Source organism: Piliocolobus tephrosceles, chromosome 12 (assembly GCF_002776525.5).
Source record: "Piliocolobus tephrosceles isolate RC106 chromosome 12, ASM277652v3, whole genome shotgun sequence".
Taxonomy (NCBI): domain Eukaryota; kingdom Metazoa; phylum Chordata; class Mammalia; order Primates; family Cercopithecidae; genus Piliocolobus; species Piliocolobus tephrosceles.
This window is the reverse complement of record NC_045445.1, coordinates 22,334,445-22,352,073: the sequence shown is the minus strand read 5'-3', so window position 1 is coordinate 22,352,073 and position 17,629 is coordinate 22,334,445. Positions and strand designations below refer to the sequence as shown.

Below are 17,629 nucleotides of genomic sequence, written 5' to 3'. Positions count from 1 at the left end.
TCAAATTTAATTGTATTGCTTAATATTGTCTGAAATCTGGGCTGGACATGGTGGCTCGCCCCTGTCATCCAAGCACTTTGGGAGGCAAAGGCAGGAGGATTGTTTAAGCCCAGGAGTTTGAGGCCAGCCTGGGCAACATAGTGAGATGCCCCCATCTCTACAAAAAAAATGGAAAAATTAGCTGGGCATGGTAGCAAGCATCTGTAGTCCCAGTTTCTCAAGAGGCTGGGGCAGGCGGATCACTTGATCCTAGAAGTTCAAGGTTGAAGTGAGCTATGATTGTGCCACTGCACTCCAGCCTGAGTGACAGAGCAAGACTGCCTCCAGAAAAATATATTGTCTGAAATATTTTATACATGGACAATTCCCAGTGGACAAATTTGTTGTTTGGCCACTTTCTGCATGTAGATCAGGTTATATACATCATTCTTTTTTAGCCATTGTCTATAATTTCTAACTTATTTACAAATTATTCAAATTGATTACATATTATATTTTAGGGCATATCATTCTCAGTTTTCCCCCAAAATATGCCAGAATGGTAATTAAGGAAACAGGCAAATGAATGTTTAACTTTGTTTAAACATGTACTGCAATACACATGATCATTTTGATAAAAATCAATGACTTTCAGTTTTGAGAAAGATTTATAAGTTAGCAAATCCAGAACATGAAGCAATACACCAAATAATTAAAGAAACCAACCTCAGTAATACAGATGTCTATTTTATTAAAAAAGTTACAAACAGGTGGACTGCAGGGTCGTCTTACAAAATGACAAGAATGAAATCTATTGGAAAAATTTTACTGTTACAAATCTTTATAGGTAATTGTTCAATGTTTGTACTTGTTATTTGAGATTTTACCTTTCACTGATAAAGTTACAGTACATTAGATCCATGATAATAGGTTACATTATTTTATTTGCAGAGCCCTACTGCAGTGATTTGAACAACTCCTAAACAGATGCCATAGTAAAGACAAGACATATATTGCATTTAATATTAATTTATTATCCTAATAAGCAACATGCAATCTATTGAGGAAGGTAAAATAACTTTTGGTCCCTTTTCTTAAAATGTGCTGGAGAAACCACCTTTAAAATCACTTTCCCCTGATTCCTGTGATTCTAAGTGAATTCAAGTCAAATTTGCTGCTGAGGTCAATGACAATGAACACTGTAATTTAGAGAGAGAGAGAGAGAGAAACAAGAACACAATCTATAGGAAAGAAACACTACAAAAAATCAAAATCTCTAGAAAATTTAAATCATGATGAATTATTTGATTCCTTTAGAATTTCACAAAGCCACAAAGCTAATAACAATGATCCATGATCACTTAACCTACTTTTAAATGAGTGTTTGGTTTTAAGTTTGGTATTAAAGTGCAAACTTAAATTAAGTATTCATTTCAAGCAGTTCATAAATAAGGAACAATGTTTCAATTGCCTCTATCTTTACAATCTCACCATAAAATTCAAAATTTAAGAATAAGAGTTCACTTTGAGGGAATTTGCTCAGGAATCAAATGCAACACGATTTAAAAAAAGGAAATCAAAGTTTAATCAATTTCTACTCAATAATTAATGGTCATGCTGACCAATAAATCACATGAATGTAGATACCACTTTATTTGAACATTACACACAATATAAATTTAAAATTGCCACACCCTTTCATAAACCATCACTGCATATATTAGAGCTTTCCTTGACAAAGTTATTGAGCTATTATTATAGATCAAAAGTATAGTTTTGGTTTTGTTTTGTTTTATTTTATTTAGAAGCATGTTCAAATGACTAAAGCTGGGCTCCTAAAATCGAGAACTTTGGTGCAGTAGATGAGCTGCAGTTACTAACTTCTGCAAATGAAAAGCACACAACTAAAACCAAATAAAAACCCAACAATAAAATACTGTCAAACTTATACAATTTAAAAATCATTGCTAGAAAAAGCCCTCATTGTCACGGTGTTAAAACTGAACCAAAATATACTCTTCATAAGTTTCCTTTCTGATTCTATACCTGCGTTACTGTTAAAATGTTCAAGTATTCAGACAAAATGTGCTGATTAGGTAAACAACATGGAAGGCAATGGCTATTAGAAAGCACATTTGCAAAAATAAAAAATAGCCCAGAGACTTGGCGCTATTCTCCCTCCTGTTACACAGATTTTGTCTCTACTACGAACATGCTTCTTGAGAAATAACTAAAAAGCAATTGTGATAGTGCAAGAAAACTTTAACAAATATTGCTTTAAACTATTATTCAGAAAGACAAATATTAAGAACTAGAAAGTGTATATGATTTTATTTGAATTCAATTTTACATGTGCAGAAGTCTACTAGATGTCAATTACAAGCCTGATAGGCAAAGATGAGCTATCTCTGTTTAGGTATACAATTAATTTACCATGGATACAATATCCCTTTTCAAAGGCATTGCTAAATAGGTCATAACTAAATTTAGAACTCCACAGAAAGGAAAATGTTACTGCCGCAATTCAATGCTGTAAATGAGATTAACACATGTGAAAACCTAATGGAATTGAATGCTTAACTCTTCAACTAAATGCTCTACAGTCAATTTCAAATATCAATTGTAACTTTCAGAACATGTTAATTACCAAAAAAAAAAAAAAACAAACAAACACACACACATCACAAACTGCACTTGAAGAAAAGGGATATTCCATCCATACAGGTAAAATGTGATCTTTAGTTTCTTTTTACAACACTGCCACACGTAAACAAAGTCTCAAAGTATTAACCAATAATTTTAAAGGAGAAAGATTTTACAAATAGGATGAAGCATTGGTACGAGGTAATATACAGAAGTAACCATTTGTTTAAGGCTCAATTTTTTCTCCATTATAACTTTCTTTTAAAAGGCATTGAGTAGGTAATACTGAGTTTGAGTATTTAATAAATACAAGTCGAGAAACTGATTAAAGAAATCAATTAAAATATTAAAAATTAACCCTTGCATATTAGCCATCAATAAGAACTTAGAAAGCTATAAAAGGACTGATTGATAAAGAATAGATTTTAAACGTATGGTAAACGTGCTAAGCATTCCTGTTTAAGGTCGATGGATCTTGAAGGCCAAAGACCTTACACACTTAAATAGATGTATGGCAACATGCTGTAATAGAGACAGGTTTACCAAGGCTCAGTTCTGCAACCCAGGTTGTAAAGTTCTCCAAAGCAGCATCTGTGCAAATTTCCTCTGAGTTTTATCTGCAATTAAGATAAACATGTCATAAAAATGTAGAAATATATAGTTTAAAAAGAGAACACTGACAACAGATCTATATACACAGCGAAGTGGTAACAGAAAAAAAAAAAAAACAGAAACACAGAAGTGATGCACTGGATATAATGTACTTTGTGTGTGCATGTGTGTAGCTATCCTAGCTTATTTTTATAATATTATTATGCCTTGTACTTGTTTTATACTTATGCAATATTTAAAATGTCCTTACTGGTTTAAATGATCTTACAGTATAAAAGTTGTTGCAAATGCTGCTTCTACTTTGAACTTGATCGCTTCACATTTTAACTGGAAATGGTATTGTTATCAAATGCATGCTAATTATGAGTTAATAGGCAGTATGTTAGACTTTTCCCAAATTTAGTTTCTTGAGAGATTAAAATGAGAAAATGTCATTCAGGCCAGGCACAGTGGTTCATGTCTGTAATCCCAGTACTCTGGAAGGCCAAGGTGGGAGGACTGCAGAAAGAAAAGAAAAGAAAGAGAAAAAAGGGAAGGAAGGAAGGAAGGAAGGAAGGAAGGAAGGGAGGGAGGGAGGGAGGGAGGGAGGGAGGGAATGCAATTCAATCAAGGTCTAAATATTGAGCACCTACTAGGTGCCTAGGTTAGGTCAGAAACTAGGTGATAGCAGCAGTTCACATTTTCCACTTGGGTCTTCCGTTTTTGGGGGACATCCTCCCAACCACAGGATCTTCTTTTATGACTGGAATTCCTCATTCCCTGCTCTTATAGCTCACAGATTTCTGCCCTTCCAGCTGATACTAGGGAAAAAAAAAATCTATCGTTCAGACAGACAGAGCATCCTTCAATTGTGCTGAATCACCAAACAGCTTCTAGGGGAGTAGAGTTATGTTTGTTTTCAAACGCATGAGATAAAAAATGTTATCATAAAACCAGAAACAAAAGTAGAACAGCAACTATGAAAGAATGCCAAGGGAAACCAGTTTATAATCATTTAAGGGCTCTACCAATGTTTATAAATGCATAATTTTAATTTCATTTGACAGCTACACTTCTATTAGTGTTCAAAGTGCCTGACATAGTGCTTTATTAGCAGCTATATCATAAAAATGATTATTATTAAAGGACATCACTCTGCTCATTATTGAAATTCTGCTACCTAAACACATTAGGAAAAAACAGAACAAAAGTCTTCCTCTTTAGAAACTATTATAGAAACATTTTTCCAATTAAAAGACATTTTGCATTAAATTGTTAATTAGGACACCAGTTATTTAAGCTTGGGCATGTCCGGTTTCCTCATCGTTGAAAAACGGATAAAAATACTTTCTTCACAGGGTTGCTGTAAATTTGTTTTCCTTTTCCAACTATGTTATAAATTTCTAGAAGACTAGGATTGTACTTTTGATATCTAGACTAAGGACCTTTATATTTTTTTGGCCTAGCTGGAATTTCTATACCTACTTGAACACAACAGTATTTCATTACATATGCAGTATTCATAATGAATAAAAAGTATTCATTATGAATACTTTTTTGTAATTTAGACAAGACTTCCTTCAATTAGTTTGAATTAATGAATTTGCTATAAATTTTCATTTCCCTTTTTAAATCAAACAATTATAAAGATGTTGGGATTTTCAAAAATGATTATTTCTCTTAAATATTGAAGACCTGTTCAAGCATTCTCTAAAATCAAATTGAGAAAGTAGTTATTTATTTCTAGCCAAAATATTAATAATCAAATCATTTTACTAACCATAATCTATATTGAATAAAACGTGATATATTAATCACCTCCCACCCTCTAAAAACCTGGGTAACATTTGGTCTATCCACATACACAGGATGACAATACTCCTGTGAAATCCTGAGTTAGGCTCAATAATATTAACATTAGGCATACCTTTAAGCAAACAAAGTATTAATACTAGCTACTTTTCAAGAGAGTAATAAATTATAATTATCTGCAGTAATAAATCCTGAAGTAAAATGCTTGCATTAAACAAAAACAACAATCTCTTTCAGATTAGAATTGCAAGTGCAAATGTTCTTGCTCCACAGTGACAGCAAAATTTTCAATATACTAACACACTCATGTATGTAAAAATAAATCGCTGAAGGTTTAAAGGCAGCTGGTCAAATCAGTACTTTTTAACGTGTAGGATATCACATCCAAGCACGTTGCAAAGGTATAACTTGCAGCTTTCAAGACAGAACCCAAGTTATCCTCGACCTCGCTCTCAGGTTTCCAGCAAGACATTCGACAAATCTTAACTCTGGAAGCTTCTATTCAAACTCTTACTTGTCTGGTTCTACTTTTTAGCTTTTTACTAATGCAATATTGTAGGAAAGTACAAAACAAAAAACACACACTAATCCAAATCTTTTGCTCAGGAAATTATGAAATAAATAGGGTCTGTCAAGTGGGGTAAATTGGTATATGAGAGTACCAAACACAGAACAAAAAGGAACAAAGATCATTATTTATGTCAGCCTGAAGAAAAAAAGGGGAATCTTGATTCAAGACTAGCACATCATTTCACATGGCAGCAGAATGCCTGGTATGTTAACAAAGGCTCCTGAAAGGCTTAGCAGTTTATGAACGTCTTTTTAGCTTAACTGGACTTAACTTATCTAAATACAATGGTATTTACTAGCACTGTCTCTCTCTCTCTCTCACACACACACACAAATATTAGCATGTAATCATAATCACTTTTAATTTTTTTCTAGTTTTAGGCATATGATATTCTTGGGATTTAACCAAAATACTTTTTTTGAAAACGAATTTCCTTTCATGTTTAATTATCATTTTATATACAAGTTAAAAGTTAGTTGTATTAGCAAAACATCAGGCTGGAATTATAACTTTAATAAATCATTATTTTAATAATAATGTTAATAAATCATCAATTAAATTATTTTAATAATAATTTTAAGAAAACATTAAAATTATTATTTTAATAATAATTTAAATCTCAGAGACAGGATCTTGCTCTGTCATCCAGGTTGGAGTACAGTAGTGCAATCACAGCTTACTGAAACCTGGAATTCCTGGGCTCAAGAGATCCTCCTACCCCAGCCTCTTGAACAGCTAGGACTACAGGCGCACACCACCACACTCAGCTAATTTTTTTATTTTTATTTTTTGTAGAGTCGGGGGGGGGGGTCTCATTACATAGCCCAGGCTGGTCTTGAACTCCTGGCCTCAAGTGATCCTTCCACCTTGGCCTCCCAAAGTGCTGGGATGAGAGGTATGAGCCACTGCATCTGCTCTTAGGCTGGAATTCCTCTGATACAGGTTATGTTTTTGTTAAATATCTTTTGTTTTGCTTCTCTATCCTAATGCGCATAGTACTCATGAAGCTTACTGGGGTTGCAGTGGGAGGACTAGGTCTTTAAACGTGTTCACTGTCACCCATTAAACACAGAGAGCAAAAGCGGAACCTATGGCATAGAATCCTTGAATGGAGATGGAATCACACATGAAAGAAAGCAAGCTCACAAAATGTTTATGGTGAACCCAGGGTAGAAGGGATGGGATTAGCTATTTTTATGTACTAGATCTAAAATTTCTGAATGTTTAAATTAATATGATGAGTTCAATTCTGAGATCTCAAATATTATAACCAAGTCCAGTGATAATAAACAGCAGTGTGAGCCCAATGATCCAATTCCAGTTGCTAGCTTTGAATTAGACCAGGTAAGTTAGTACACCCCTCAACTCTAAATTGCTTTTTCTGAATTTGATATTCCTAAGATTGGCTAATCAAAAGAACTTGGGAGTATGTTTTTGATTGGACACGTTTTTCTAACAGCTGACAGGACTTAAGTTTTTCTTACTGATACTATCTTCTGAATTGTAGAATTCTGCTGAGAAGTAATCCCACGGGGACAATCTTTTCTGTAGTATGGCTAGAACACTTCCTTGGTGGCAATTCTCCAACTCCATGATGCAATTTTTGTTACTTCTACCGATGGTTCATTCTAAGCCAGAGAGGTAATGGAGTAAAACTGAATGGCTCATATGCATTTTATTCTGCAATAAAAGCCTAATCTTGAGGTTAAAAGGAAGCAATTAAAGAGGGAACAGATATACAAACAGTCATTCTAATCACCACACACCTCCAGATCTAGAGCAGATCTAACTAGGCACCTGTCCACTCTCAAGTCTCAAACCATGAACCAACCCTACGAATTCAGTGAAGGTCTGGGAGAATTAGGGGTAGCAGAAAGGGCAAGGTGGCTTTGTTTTTCCCTTTTACCCAAGGTTCGCTGAGGGCCTTTATGGTACATACCACCCCCAAAGCATGCTTCTTCCTCCATTCAACTCCTCTGCTCCACTTGGACTCACCATGTGAACTGGATGACAGATGAGCATTTTAAATAAGCCATTTTCCCCATTCAAAGTGATATGCAAATAGAGCAGTGGGAAAAAAAGAAGTATCTAACAAAACTATAACTTCTACAACAGAATTCCACTCCAGCGTTTTACTGATATTATTAATATTTACCTTGTATAGGAAATTATAAGTACATGATGTGATTTTAGGATTTTTCTCCTCACATTTGCTAAAGCCCCAGCATACCATAAAAAATTAAAAACTAGGCTGGACGTGGTGGCTCACGCCTGTAATCCCAGCACTTTGGGAGGCCGAGGCGGGTGGATCACGAGGTCCAGAGTTCAAGACCAGCCTGGACAATATGGTGAAACCCCACCTCTACTGAAAATACAAAAATTAGCCAGGCTGGTGGCGGGCGCCTGTAGTCCCAGCTACTCAGGAGGCTGAGACAGGGAACTGCTTGAACCCAGGAGGCGGAGGTTGCAGTGAGCCAAGATCGTGCCACTGCACTCCAGCCTGTGTGACAGAGCAAGACTCCGTCTCAAAAAAAAAAAAAAAAAAAAAATTAAAAACTAAAATTAAAAGCTAAAAAAATTAAAAACCATTCTAATTCTACTTTTTTTATTTTAAAAAAACATGAAAATGTTAATCAATGCCACTGTATTTAGGAATAGTAAGTCTAGCTAGACTAAAATGATGTTCAAATATGGTTTAGCCTTTCAGTAGCCTTTGTTAGCATCCCAGGCATTCTGCTGCCATGTAAAATGATGTGCTAGTCTTGAACCGAGAATCCCCCTTTTTCTTCAGGCTGAAATACATAATAAACTGGGGCTGACATAAATAGTGATCTTTGTCCTTTCAGTTTGCTTCCCTGTGTTTGGTACTCTTATGCACCATTTACTCTAGTTGGGAGGACCTGTTCCATAGTACACTGAGAAAAATGGTAGTCTTACAGGAGACCTTCAAACCACAGTGAATAACACCCTTTCCCCCCATTTTCTTTCTTTATCACTTTCATCAATACTGGACTGACATAAAGGAATCCTTGAAAAATCATCTTTAAAACATTCTATTTGCCAAAAGGATATATCAAGCTGTCACATTTAAGAGACATCTTTACTGCACTTCCCCCCTTCCTATTAGGGAATCAACAGAATATTTTAGGATATGATTATGCTCCTTTATGCTCCTTCTTGGCATTCTTTCTGTTTGAAAGTCAACACTGACACCCCCCACCCCCACCACCAATCCTCTCAAGTCCTACCCATCTTCAAAGCCTGATTCAAATGCTATTGCTACCAGTATCTCTAACTCAGTGGCTCTTAACTAAGGGCAATTTTTGTCCCCGGGGGCATTTGGCAATTTCTGGAGATATTCTTGTCATAATGGGGGATTAGGAAGATGCTACTGTCATCTAGTGGGTAAAAACTAGGGATGCTGCTAAACATCTGACAATGCACAGGACAGCCCCAAATAGCAAAGATCCCAGAATGTTAAGAAACTCTGTTCTAATTGGTTGTGATCCCCTGTTTCCCTGAACTCCCACAGGACAGTGATTTGCTTCTTTTATAGTATTACAAGATTATTAACAAAACATCGATCTTTCTCCACAAAAATATACCAAAACAGTGAACTGCCAATAATTTATACCAGCACAGAAGAGCTATGACATAGTGAATGAAACCAGAACAGGGAGACAATGCTGACCTGAGTTTCCATTATACTGCTGCCATACAGCAAAAGAAGTCCCTTCAAAGCACTTGATCGTACGCTCCTCAGATCAGTAAAGAAATCAGGATGATGGCAGTGTATAAGGAATCTGGTTATGCTTCCAAACTTACACTAAAGTTACTAATGGGAGGGTAAAAGGTGAGGAAACAATTCTGGGAGCCATGCAGATAAACAGGTGTTAGGCAAGAGACCAGTGACCCAAATTGAAAGGTGTTAAGACATAAATGTGAGGAATTATCAGAAGCAATTCTTAGAGCATTAATAAATTTTCCCTCTCAGTTAAAAAACAACCAATTAACAACAGTAACAGTGTTTCTGATTTACATCCTATTATTTCTAACTTGGACAAGGTACTCTTCTAAATATTAGGGACAAACATTTCTCAAATCACCTTTACCTGTCAAAATTTGACATTCAATTTAGATCTGGGTCTAACAGATTTCGGAGCTCCATGACTCAAGCTATAGTATTCAAAATCCACCATCTATTTTCTTTTCTTTTCAGGTAAATGGTGAACAAGGACAACCACAAATTTTACTAGCCTCAGATTAGAGATTCCCATATATGGGAATCAGTTCAATTTTATTTGGTGTCAGAAAAAAAAACAAACAAACAAACAAAAAAAAAAAACAACCCTGCATATAGTGCACTTTGTTCTAAAAGATCTTGGTCAGGGAGTTCCCCTTAGTATTTTTAGAAATTCAGCTTATTGGATATTTTATTTCAAGGCTAACATCTTCATTTATATATTCTGCTTACAAAAACAAGCAAAAACCTACACACTATAAAAAACCCACTACTATAAAAATGAATTATAGGTATTAATAATAATTTCCATTTTTAGTATGTTAATTAACCAAAAATATATAGTTGGCTTGAGATACTAAAAAAAGCTATGTACTCATTCCTGTAGGTAACCAAATAGGTTAAATATAATTCAGATCACAAAAAGTTACCAAATGAAATAAACTCAGAAATGATTCAGAAGAAAAGAGGTTCAAAAATAGCTTTAGAAATTATTCACCTGCCAATTTGGCTGAGACAGCTGGCTCTTGACATGTGTGAGACCAATTTTATTCAGTTAACCTCCTATAGCTGTCTACATTAATGATGGAAGGAAAACTGAGAACATTTCGTGGGAGTTGATTAATTTTTAAAAAGATGATAAAACTAACACAAAATGTGTATGGACACTTACATCATCTGCCCAGTAAGTGTCAGATAGAAAAATAGAGCAAAACAGTAAAGATGCAATCACCACACAGAACTTGTTCAAATGTGAAGCTGGCTTACAATTTAAGGAGAGAGATTACAGCAGCAAGAATATGGGACTTGATCCATAAGCCTCTCCCCTCCTCAAAAGACTATAATGCAAGTGCGCTATGGTCTGAAAAGTGACTTTATAAAATAATAGATGTAGCTAGACATAAGAAAATAAATGAGTTTTCATCATATTCTGGTATGCGAAAGGATGATGAGTAAAAGCATTTTAAATAAAGCATTGTTGTCATCCTTCATTTTCAAAGATGACATTATCTGACAGGAGACCTTGTCTGAAAAGATAAATTAGGGACCGTTAGTCTTTTCTCCAGGGAGCATACACAAAGCCAGACCCTTGATTAGGAATCATTGCTCCAATCTGAAATGCCTGTTGCCATTTGCAACACTGCCTCCTAGACTCGAGGTCAGCCTTGGCTCAGGAAGATCAATTTCATTCCTGATACTGCCAGGCTAGTCTGGCATTTGCTGCGGTTTCTCAGTCATTCACAATATTGGCTGTTCTATCTTATTATCTAAGTGTTACCGTCTAAGTGAGACTATTTGCTCAATTACAATCTAGACTAAAAGATCATGACATGAATAATCTTGTTTTAAATGCTTCGTAGGTTTTACATAACCTTACTTTTAAAAAGAAGTATGAGTTAAAAAAAAAAACTCATTCATTTAAAAAACTTGTAAGTTATCATTTAACTCAGTGAAAGGCCTGAAGGTTTGTTACTGTTCCTATTAATCTCATAATTTATTAAACTGAATAAATTTTTTTAATGCATGAACTGTTCCTTCTAACACCTCACAGATAATTCAACCAGATTATCGTTTGGACTGTATATTTATAATGAAGTCGGTACATTGTGGCACTACAATTTGTTATTATCAGAGGTCACTTAAGTCCCTCAAGTGTTAGGTACAGATGAATTTGATTAAATAATTGTATTGTTAATCAAGCACTTGGTGATTAGTAAACTGGTGATTTTAATTGCAACAATTTGCTTGCTCAGGACATAAAAACATAAAAGTATAGAAAATACCACAAAACTTCTGAAATTATTACTGAGTGCTCTCCTGTGCATTTTGGATGCTAAATCAGAAGAACAGGGAAAAAGTGTGTTATGGTTTAACTCAACTCAAAGAAATGTTACCAATAAAGCAGAGAAGGAAGAACAATAACTCACTTAAAATCTTGGTGATGGGAATATAAGCAATTTTTTTACCTCCGCTTTGCTAATCTGCATTTTAAAAAATTTTCTTCATTGAATGTTAACTATTTTGTGTGATGGAAAATGTTATTTTAAAAATAAAGAAATTTAAGACAGTGCCATGTGTATTAACACTAACCAGCTTTTTGTTATATTTGATCAAAAAACAAAACACTACCTGATTCACACAGTTCCATCAAAAACTAACCTGCTCGGTATGGCCATGATTGAGGTTATCTTTTTTACTGGACGACGCAAGTTGTACAACACTGATCTTGCTTCTCGGGCAGGGATGAATAGTTCATTTGCCTGACGATCTCAGCAAAAAGTTCATCCACCATTGATTTACTTTTTGCCGATGTCTCCATGAAAGGACAGCCCCATTCTTGAGCCAGAGCTCTGCCTTCTGAAGACATAACCTCTCTTTCTGGTTCCAGATCCACTTTATTTCCTACTAGGATTAGTGGGACTTTTTCATATCTCTTCACTCTGACAATTTGATCTCTCATTGGCTTGATATCCTATTCAAGCAATCACAAAGAGAAAGAAAAACATTATGCTGTTTGTACAACCATAACAGAAATATTACAGTATTACAAAAAGTCATACCTCAGTGAGTATACAAAGCTGAATCCAAAATGAAATCACACCTAAACAGAGAAAACGTCATCATTTTGTCCACAGAAGAACTAGATAATTTCCACAGACTCTACCTGCTAGGTTTGTCAGGAATATAAAATATGGGTTGCACACTAACCTTGACTCATATAATCACTTTTACCCACCCCCAGTCTATACTGATTTAAAAAGCAAGTTTCCAAATGATTAATCCATTCGTACATAAGGATGTTTGGCCATCTCCCTAAACCTGCCTGCTTGTCATCACTCCTTGTAACACCTGTTATCCTAGCACAGGATTGCAGCATCTATGCATTCCTAGCCATGTAGCAAGAGGGCTTGAGTGAAAGTGTTTTAAGTGGGAACAAAAATCACTCTGTAATGCCTAGAAGAAAAGAGTTACAACCAGATGGATACACTTAAATGTTTTATTTTAAACTGAATGGTATGCATTTATTCCAGTAAAATCAAACACCTTAAAATACACTTAAATTCGCTATAAACTACTGTAACAGTTAGCAACTCCTGGGAAGGACAGTGCAAGGGGAGTCTGGGTGGGAAGAAGACAGTTTTTTTTTGTTTTGTTTTGTTTTTTGCCTGTGTTTGTTTTTTACTGCTTGATTGTTCCCCCATGCGTATTACTTTTTCCAAGTAGTTACAACGAATTACAAAACATAAGAGCGTTAGCAATCCTCCAGTAGCATCAATTTTGGGAGGTGGGGGCAAGTATTGATTTAAGACAATATTATAGATTTAATTATAAAAATCACCATTTTTTGTAATATTTCATAATTTTAAAAGTTTGCCTTAAATAGAAAATGTATGTTTAATTGGAAGTCACAGTAAGCACAGAATATTCACATGTGGGTCTACGGGAAAGCAAGGGACTGTGAAAATCTATAAAAATATAGTTATTTGATATTTACATCAATTTGGTTTGATCATTTATCAACTCAGTCTTCTAGGTCATGCTTATTTCCCGTTGTCTTTATGGAAACATAAATTCAGCTGAAAATCCAAACTTATGGCATTTGGGCTCAAAGGAGTTTACATCTCCACTGAAATAATGGCACAGTTTTTCACTCCCAATTCATGTATATAACAGAAATGGATATAACAGAAATCTTATGAAACACCCTTCAAAAGACTCTCAGCCTCCAGAGAGTAAGCTGATAGAATAACAAATCTCCTGAGGATCCTTTAGGGAAAATAATGCCTGTCAAACAGCACCTTCAGTACTTTGGTACTTTCTGGGGGAAAATGCTTTTATGATACTATTGTTTGGGAATTTATGCCCACATTAAGTGAATTTAGTTTGGTCTCAATAGCTTTGATTTATTTCCCCAGAATTTATCATCTTAAAAAAAAAATCTCTGAAGTTGTTCTATCAGGTTACTGGGAAAGTTCACTATAGTACTTTAATTTAAAATACTAAAGAAAGTGGAATTAGCACATTGTATTGGATAAAGCACTTAAGGTCTCTTAAGTAAGCTACATTAAGTGCATACCTTTAAATGCAGAAAAAATATATCCATTTCCTAAATCAATGGAGGTCAATATAATGGGTCAATATGAGGTTATTTATTTTCAAGGAATAAATAGAAACATACATCGCATCTCCTAAAATAACGTTAAACCTTCAGTCTGTTTCCCAGTGAAGGACAAGACAGATTTTCTAAGAGATTGGACCACATCCAGTTTGGCCACCCAGCCGGAGTAAGAAATCTGCACTTGTTCAGTGTTCCCAGACCCACGTATTTTCTGTAAATACAGGCAGTTACCAGAAACAATTTGGATCAACTGCAGAAAAGGAGTCATTCCTGATTTTTGTTGGTTATTAATTCTAGGTACTAGTCTTTTCTATTAGTAACTTTCCTTCCTACTACACGCCCCAAGTAATTAAGTAAAATGCCTAGAAGGCAGGTCTTGAGTTCTTCATTGTGCAACACTACGATTTATGAATCTAGTTGAGAAACTTGAGAGAGAAGGGGAGGGCGGCGGGAGGGGGTGGTGCGGGGTGGGAGGGGAAGGTGTGGGTGGGACAGACAGAGAGGACTTATCTGTGCAACAGATAATCGGCTCCAAATAATTTTTTTCAAAGTGCTCTATTTACCCGAGATTATTTGTTAGATGTTTTGTTGAGTAAGTTAATCAATACTTGTTGAATTGAGCAAGCAACTTCAGAAGGTTATATTCCAGGCGAAATATACACAGACTGACATTTTTTTCACTTTTCTTTCACTTAAAAATAGCTTTAAAATATTTGTTGACGCTTGTTACTTTACTACGCTCTATAGAAACAACCCGATAGTCTTCCATGCCTGGAGTAACCTCAAAAATGCGTCATGTCTAACTTTCAAAAGCAAAGCACTGTCATTAATGCACGTTTCAAGCAACCCAGAAGTCGATGTCGGATTACCACACCCCCTTCTAACAAATTACAAGACTTGGTTTGGTTACCTGAAAAGACTGTTGATTAACCAGGCTATAAACCAGGATGAAACCTTGGCCGTTTTTGATGTAGAGATCTCTCATGGAGGCAAACTGCTCAGTTCCTGCGGTGTCCAGAATTTCCAGCACGGAGGGGGAAGAGTCCACTTCGATCTCTTTGCGGTAGAAATCTTCAATGGTGGGGTCATATTTCTCAATGAAAGTCCCAGTGACAAACTGCACAGTAAGGGCAGATTTGCCAACCCCTCCGCTCCCTAACACCACTACCTTGTATTCCCTCATGAGTCTCACCTTCACCAACTCCTACCAGAGAGGGGGAAAGATCACCCCGCTAGCTGCGGCGCGGCTAGACTAGGCGGAAGGTGGGCGGAAATCTGCGAACTGGGGAGGAGAGTGCAGAGGAGCAGAGGGCCCAACCGGGGAAGAAGAGGAAGTTACAGGAGGGGGAGGGGAAAGAGCGTAGAGTCAGGGAGGGTGGGGAAGGGATGGTAATGCCCTTCCTATAGGAACTGCGGCCCGAGCAGGGGGCGTGGGGAGGAGGGCGAGTCTGGGAAAAGCCCGGCTAGGGTGACGAGGAGGCGCGTGCCCCCGGGAAGGAAAGGGTGGGGGCCGCGACGAGGGGACCCCGCGGCGAGGCGGACGTCAGAGTAGCCCGCAGCCCAGGGCTGCCCGCACCCCTCCCCCGCCCTTCACACAAAGGGGCCCAGGGACCCCGCTTCCTGCTCGCGCAGCCCAGCCGGCCCAGGCCTGCGGGCTCCGTTCCAGTTACTGCTGCCCGGGCGGGTTTCTGGGTCCCGGCTCCCGCGGGGGTCGTCCGGCCTGTGAAGGGGAGAAGGATGCACATTACCCGGCTGACCCCCGCCCCGAACCTGCGGCGCCGGCCGCCGCCTCCCCCGGCTCCCACCCGTATCAGGCTACCGCCGCTTACCCCGCCGTCCGCACCCGCCCGGCCGCCGGGGAGGCTCTGTCAGGCCAAGGCCATGGCCACCCGCTGGCTCCTCTGTCTCTCCGCTGCCCCAGCGCTGCTGCTCGCGGCGGGGAAAGGGGCGGGGGCCGTCCGGCGGCGGCCGCAGGGGCTCTAGGCAAACCCACCTCTTTTTTTTCTCACCCACCCCCCACCCCCCCAGCACACACCCGGAAGGGTTTCCCTGACACACTGGCTGAGGTGCCCCAGTTCCCCGAGACTGGACGGGATCACTTCCGGTGGGGAAAGTCCCACCTCTTCGGGGCGAGCCGGGTGGCGCTGGGGCCGCACCCTGCTGAGCGAGCGCGCTGGCTAGGGACGGTTTCGGGTCGGGACTCCGGCCTCGGGAACAGGCCTCTGGGAACCTGCGGCGTCAGTCCTTACTCGTCCGCGGCTGCCGCGGACCGTCCCAACCCCAAACCCGTAGAAGCGCCTCCGCCCCGCAGCCTCCGGCCGCCCGCTAGGACTTGAGCCGCTCCCTGGCCGGTGCGGGACTGCGGGCTAATAATCTAGCGACCAGGAGAACGCCAAACATCCCTGGACTAGAAGTTGCAGGGGTAATCAAACAGCCCAGAAAGTTTATTCTCCTTACTGGTATTCCTTCCACTTGCTATTTTGCTGAGAGATGCATGCAAACTACCCTTAGACTTCGGATGCAGTGCGTTTTACTTAGCCGTGCCTGACAATTAAACACACACAGTACTTTTACCGTGTGGTAGACCCGCCTTGACTTTAACAGCGAATACTAAAGTCACTTAAAAAAAAAAAAAATCACAAGGCTCGAAAACAGCAGCATTAGAAGTAGACTTTATGGTACTCTGCTCAGCTATGTTCTCATTTGATTCCAACCACTACACGGCAGAAAAGGTAACCAATATTCAGGAAAGATTTGATTGGAAACGGTTTAGACCTAAAGAGTAATTTATTTTAATCGTTGATTATCTGTATGTGTAACAATTTGCTTGGCTGGCTCTTACATGCTTAAGTTTTGTTTTAAAGGCCATCCTTTGTAGTCTTTGAAATTCAAAAGCAAGTAGTAACTCTGGTGTTAGATTCTAAGTTTCTATTTTTAGATAAAATTGTTACTTCCGACTATATTTCCCTTTGCTAGCTTTCTATTTGTAAACTTTGTGTCGAATCCACAGATGCCCAGGGCCAGGAGTCTAGGCTGTATTTTAGGTATGTCACTTTCTTTTCAGTTCAAGCATATATCCAGAAACCTGCGAGACTCGGTGGCCAGCCTAGCAAAAATGACTCCAAATTCCCTTACTTGCAAGCCCTAAATGGCCAAACTCTATAAAAAGAGATTTATTACTCAGCCTAAATTGTTGGACATTAGAACACAGACGAATCACAGTAGTGTGAGGTCCCACTGTCCCTCCCTGAGTATTCCCCAATGTCACTTACAGTCTTCAAAGGAGAGTTTAGTTCAATTTCTCCTTGACCTCAGGCCGGTGCTATCTCTCCAGCGAAGTTCCCAGCTCTGGCTCCAGCTGGCCTGGGCCCTGTCTCATATCAGAGGCACTGCCCTCTGCTGGAAGAGGTTTGGTCTGTGAGTTATGAGTTTCCCCACAGGTCACTGCTCGTTTCACACGTGCTGTTGCCTGATTTGGAGCTCTGCTGCTCATCTCCCTGCCTAGCTGTCTCCAGACTGTCTGGTGGGATTCACAGCCCTCCACCAGCCGTGCTTGTAACTGAGTCTGGAAATTCCTCTTCTGATCCAGCTAGTGTTGGGCAATCGTGGCAAGTCTTTGCTCTGTTACTAAACTGTCAAAACAAGGAGTTCTTTTTCAGGTCATCCCACCTGT

At 38.4% G+C, this 17,629-nt stretch overlaps 1 protein-coding gene across 2 annotated transcripts; it reads right to left on the bottom strand.

Moving 5' to 3' along the window:
- Nucleotides 1-706: 706 nt before the first annotated feature.
- Nucleotides 707-17,318, bottom strand: RAP2C (RAP2C, member of RAS oncogene family). 2 transcript variants are annotated; one of them, XM_031936622.1, is made up of 4 exons: nucleotides 17,229-17,318; nucleotides 14,867-15,676; nucleotides 11,997-12,309; nucleotides 707-3,239 (listed from the first exon to the last, which is right to left on the bottom strand). In XM_031936622.1, exons 2-3 carry the CDS (start codon nucleotides 15,137-15,139, stop codon nucleotides 12,031-12,033), a joined length of 552 nt encoding a protein of 183 aa, XP_031792482.1. In that variant the 5' UTR covers nucleotides 15,140-15,676; nucleotides 17,229-17,318; the 3' UTR covers nucleotides 707-3,239; nucleotides 11,997-12,030. The 2 variants fall into 2 exon arrangements, with proteins under 2 accessions (XP_031792482.1, XP_023054590.1); XM_023198822.2 differs by lacking the exon at nucleotides 17,229-17,318 and adding an exon at nucleotides 15,786-16,027.
- Nucleotides 17,319-17,629: the final 311 nt, after the last annotated feature.

Bases quoted from the DNA above. Each gene is read 5' to 3' on its own strand.
- RAP2C (XM_031936622.1), bottom strand. From the start codon at position 15,139: ATGAGGGAATACAAGGTAGTGGTGTTAGGGAGCGGAGGGGTTGGCAAA. The intron at 12,310-14,866 runs GTAACCAAACCA...TTGCTTGAATAG, and splicing joins TTAATCAACAGTCTTTTCAG to GATATCAAGCCAATGAGAGA.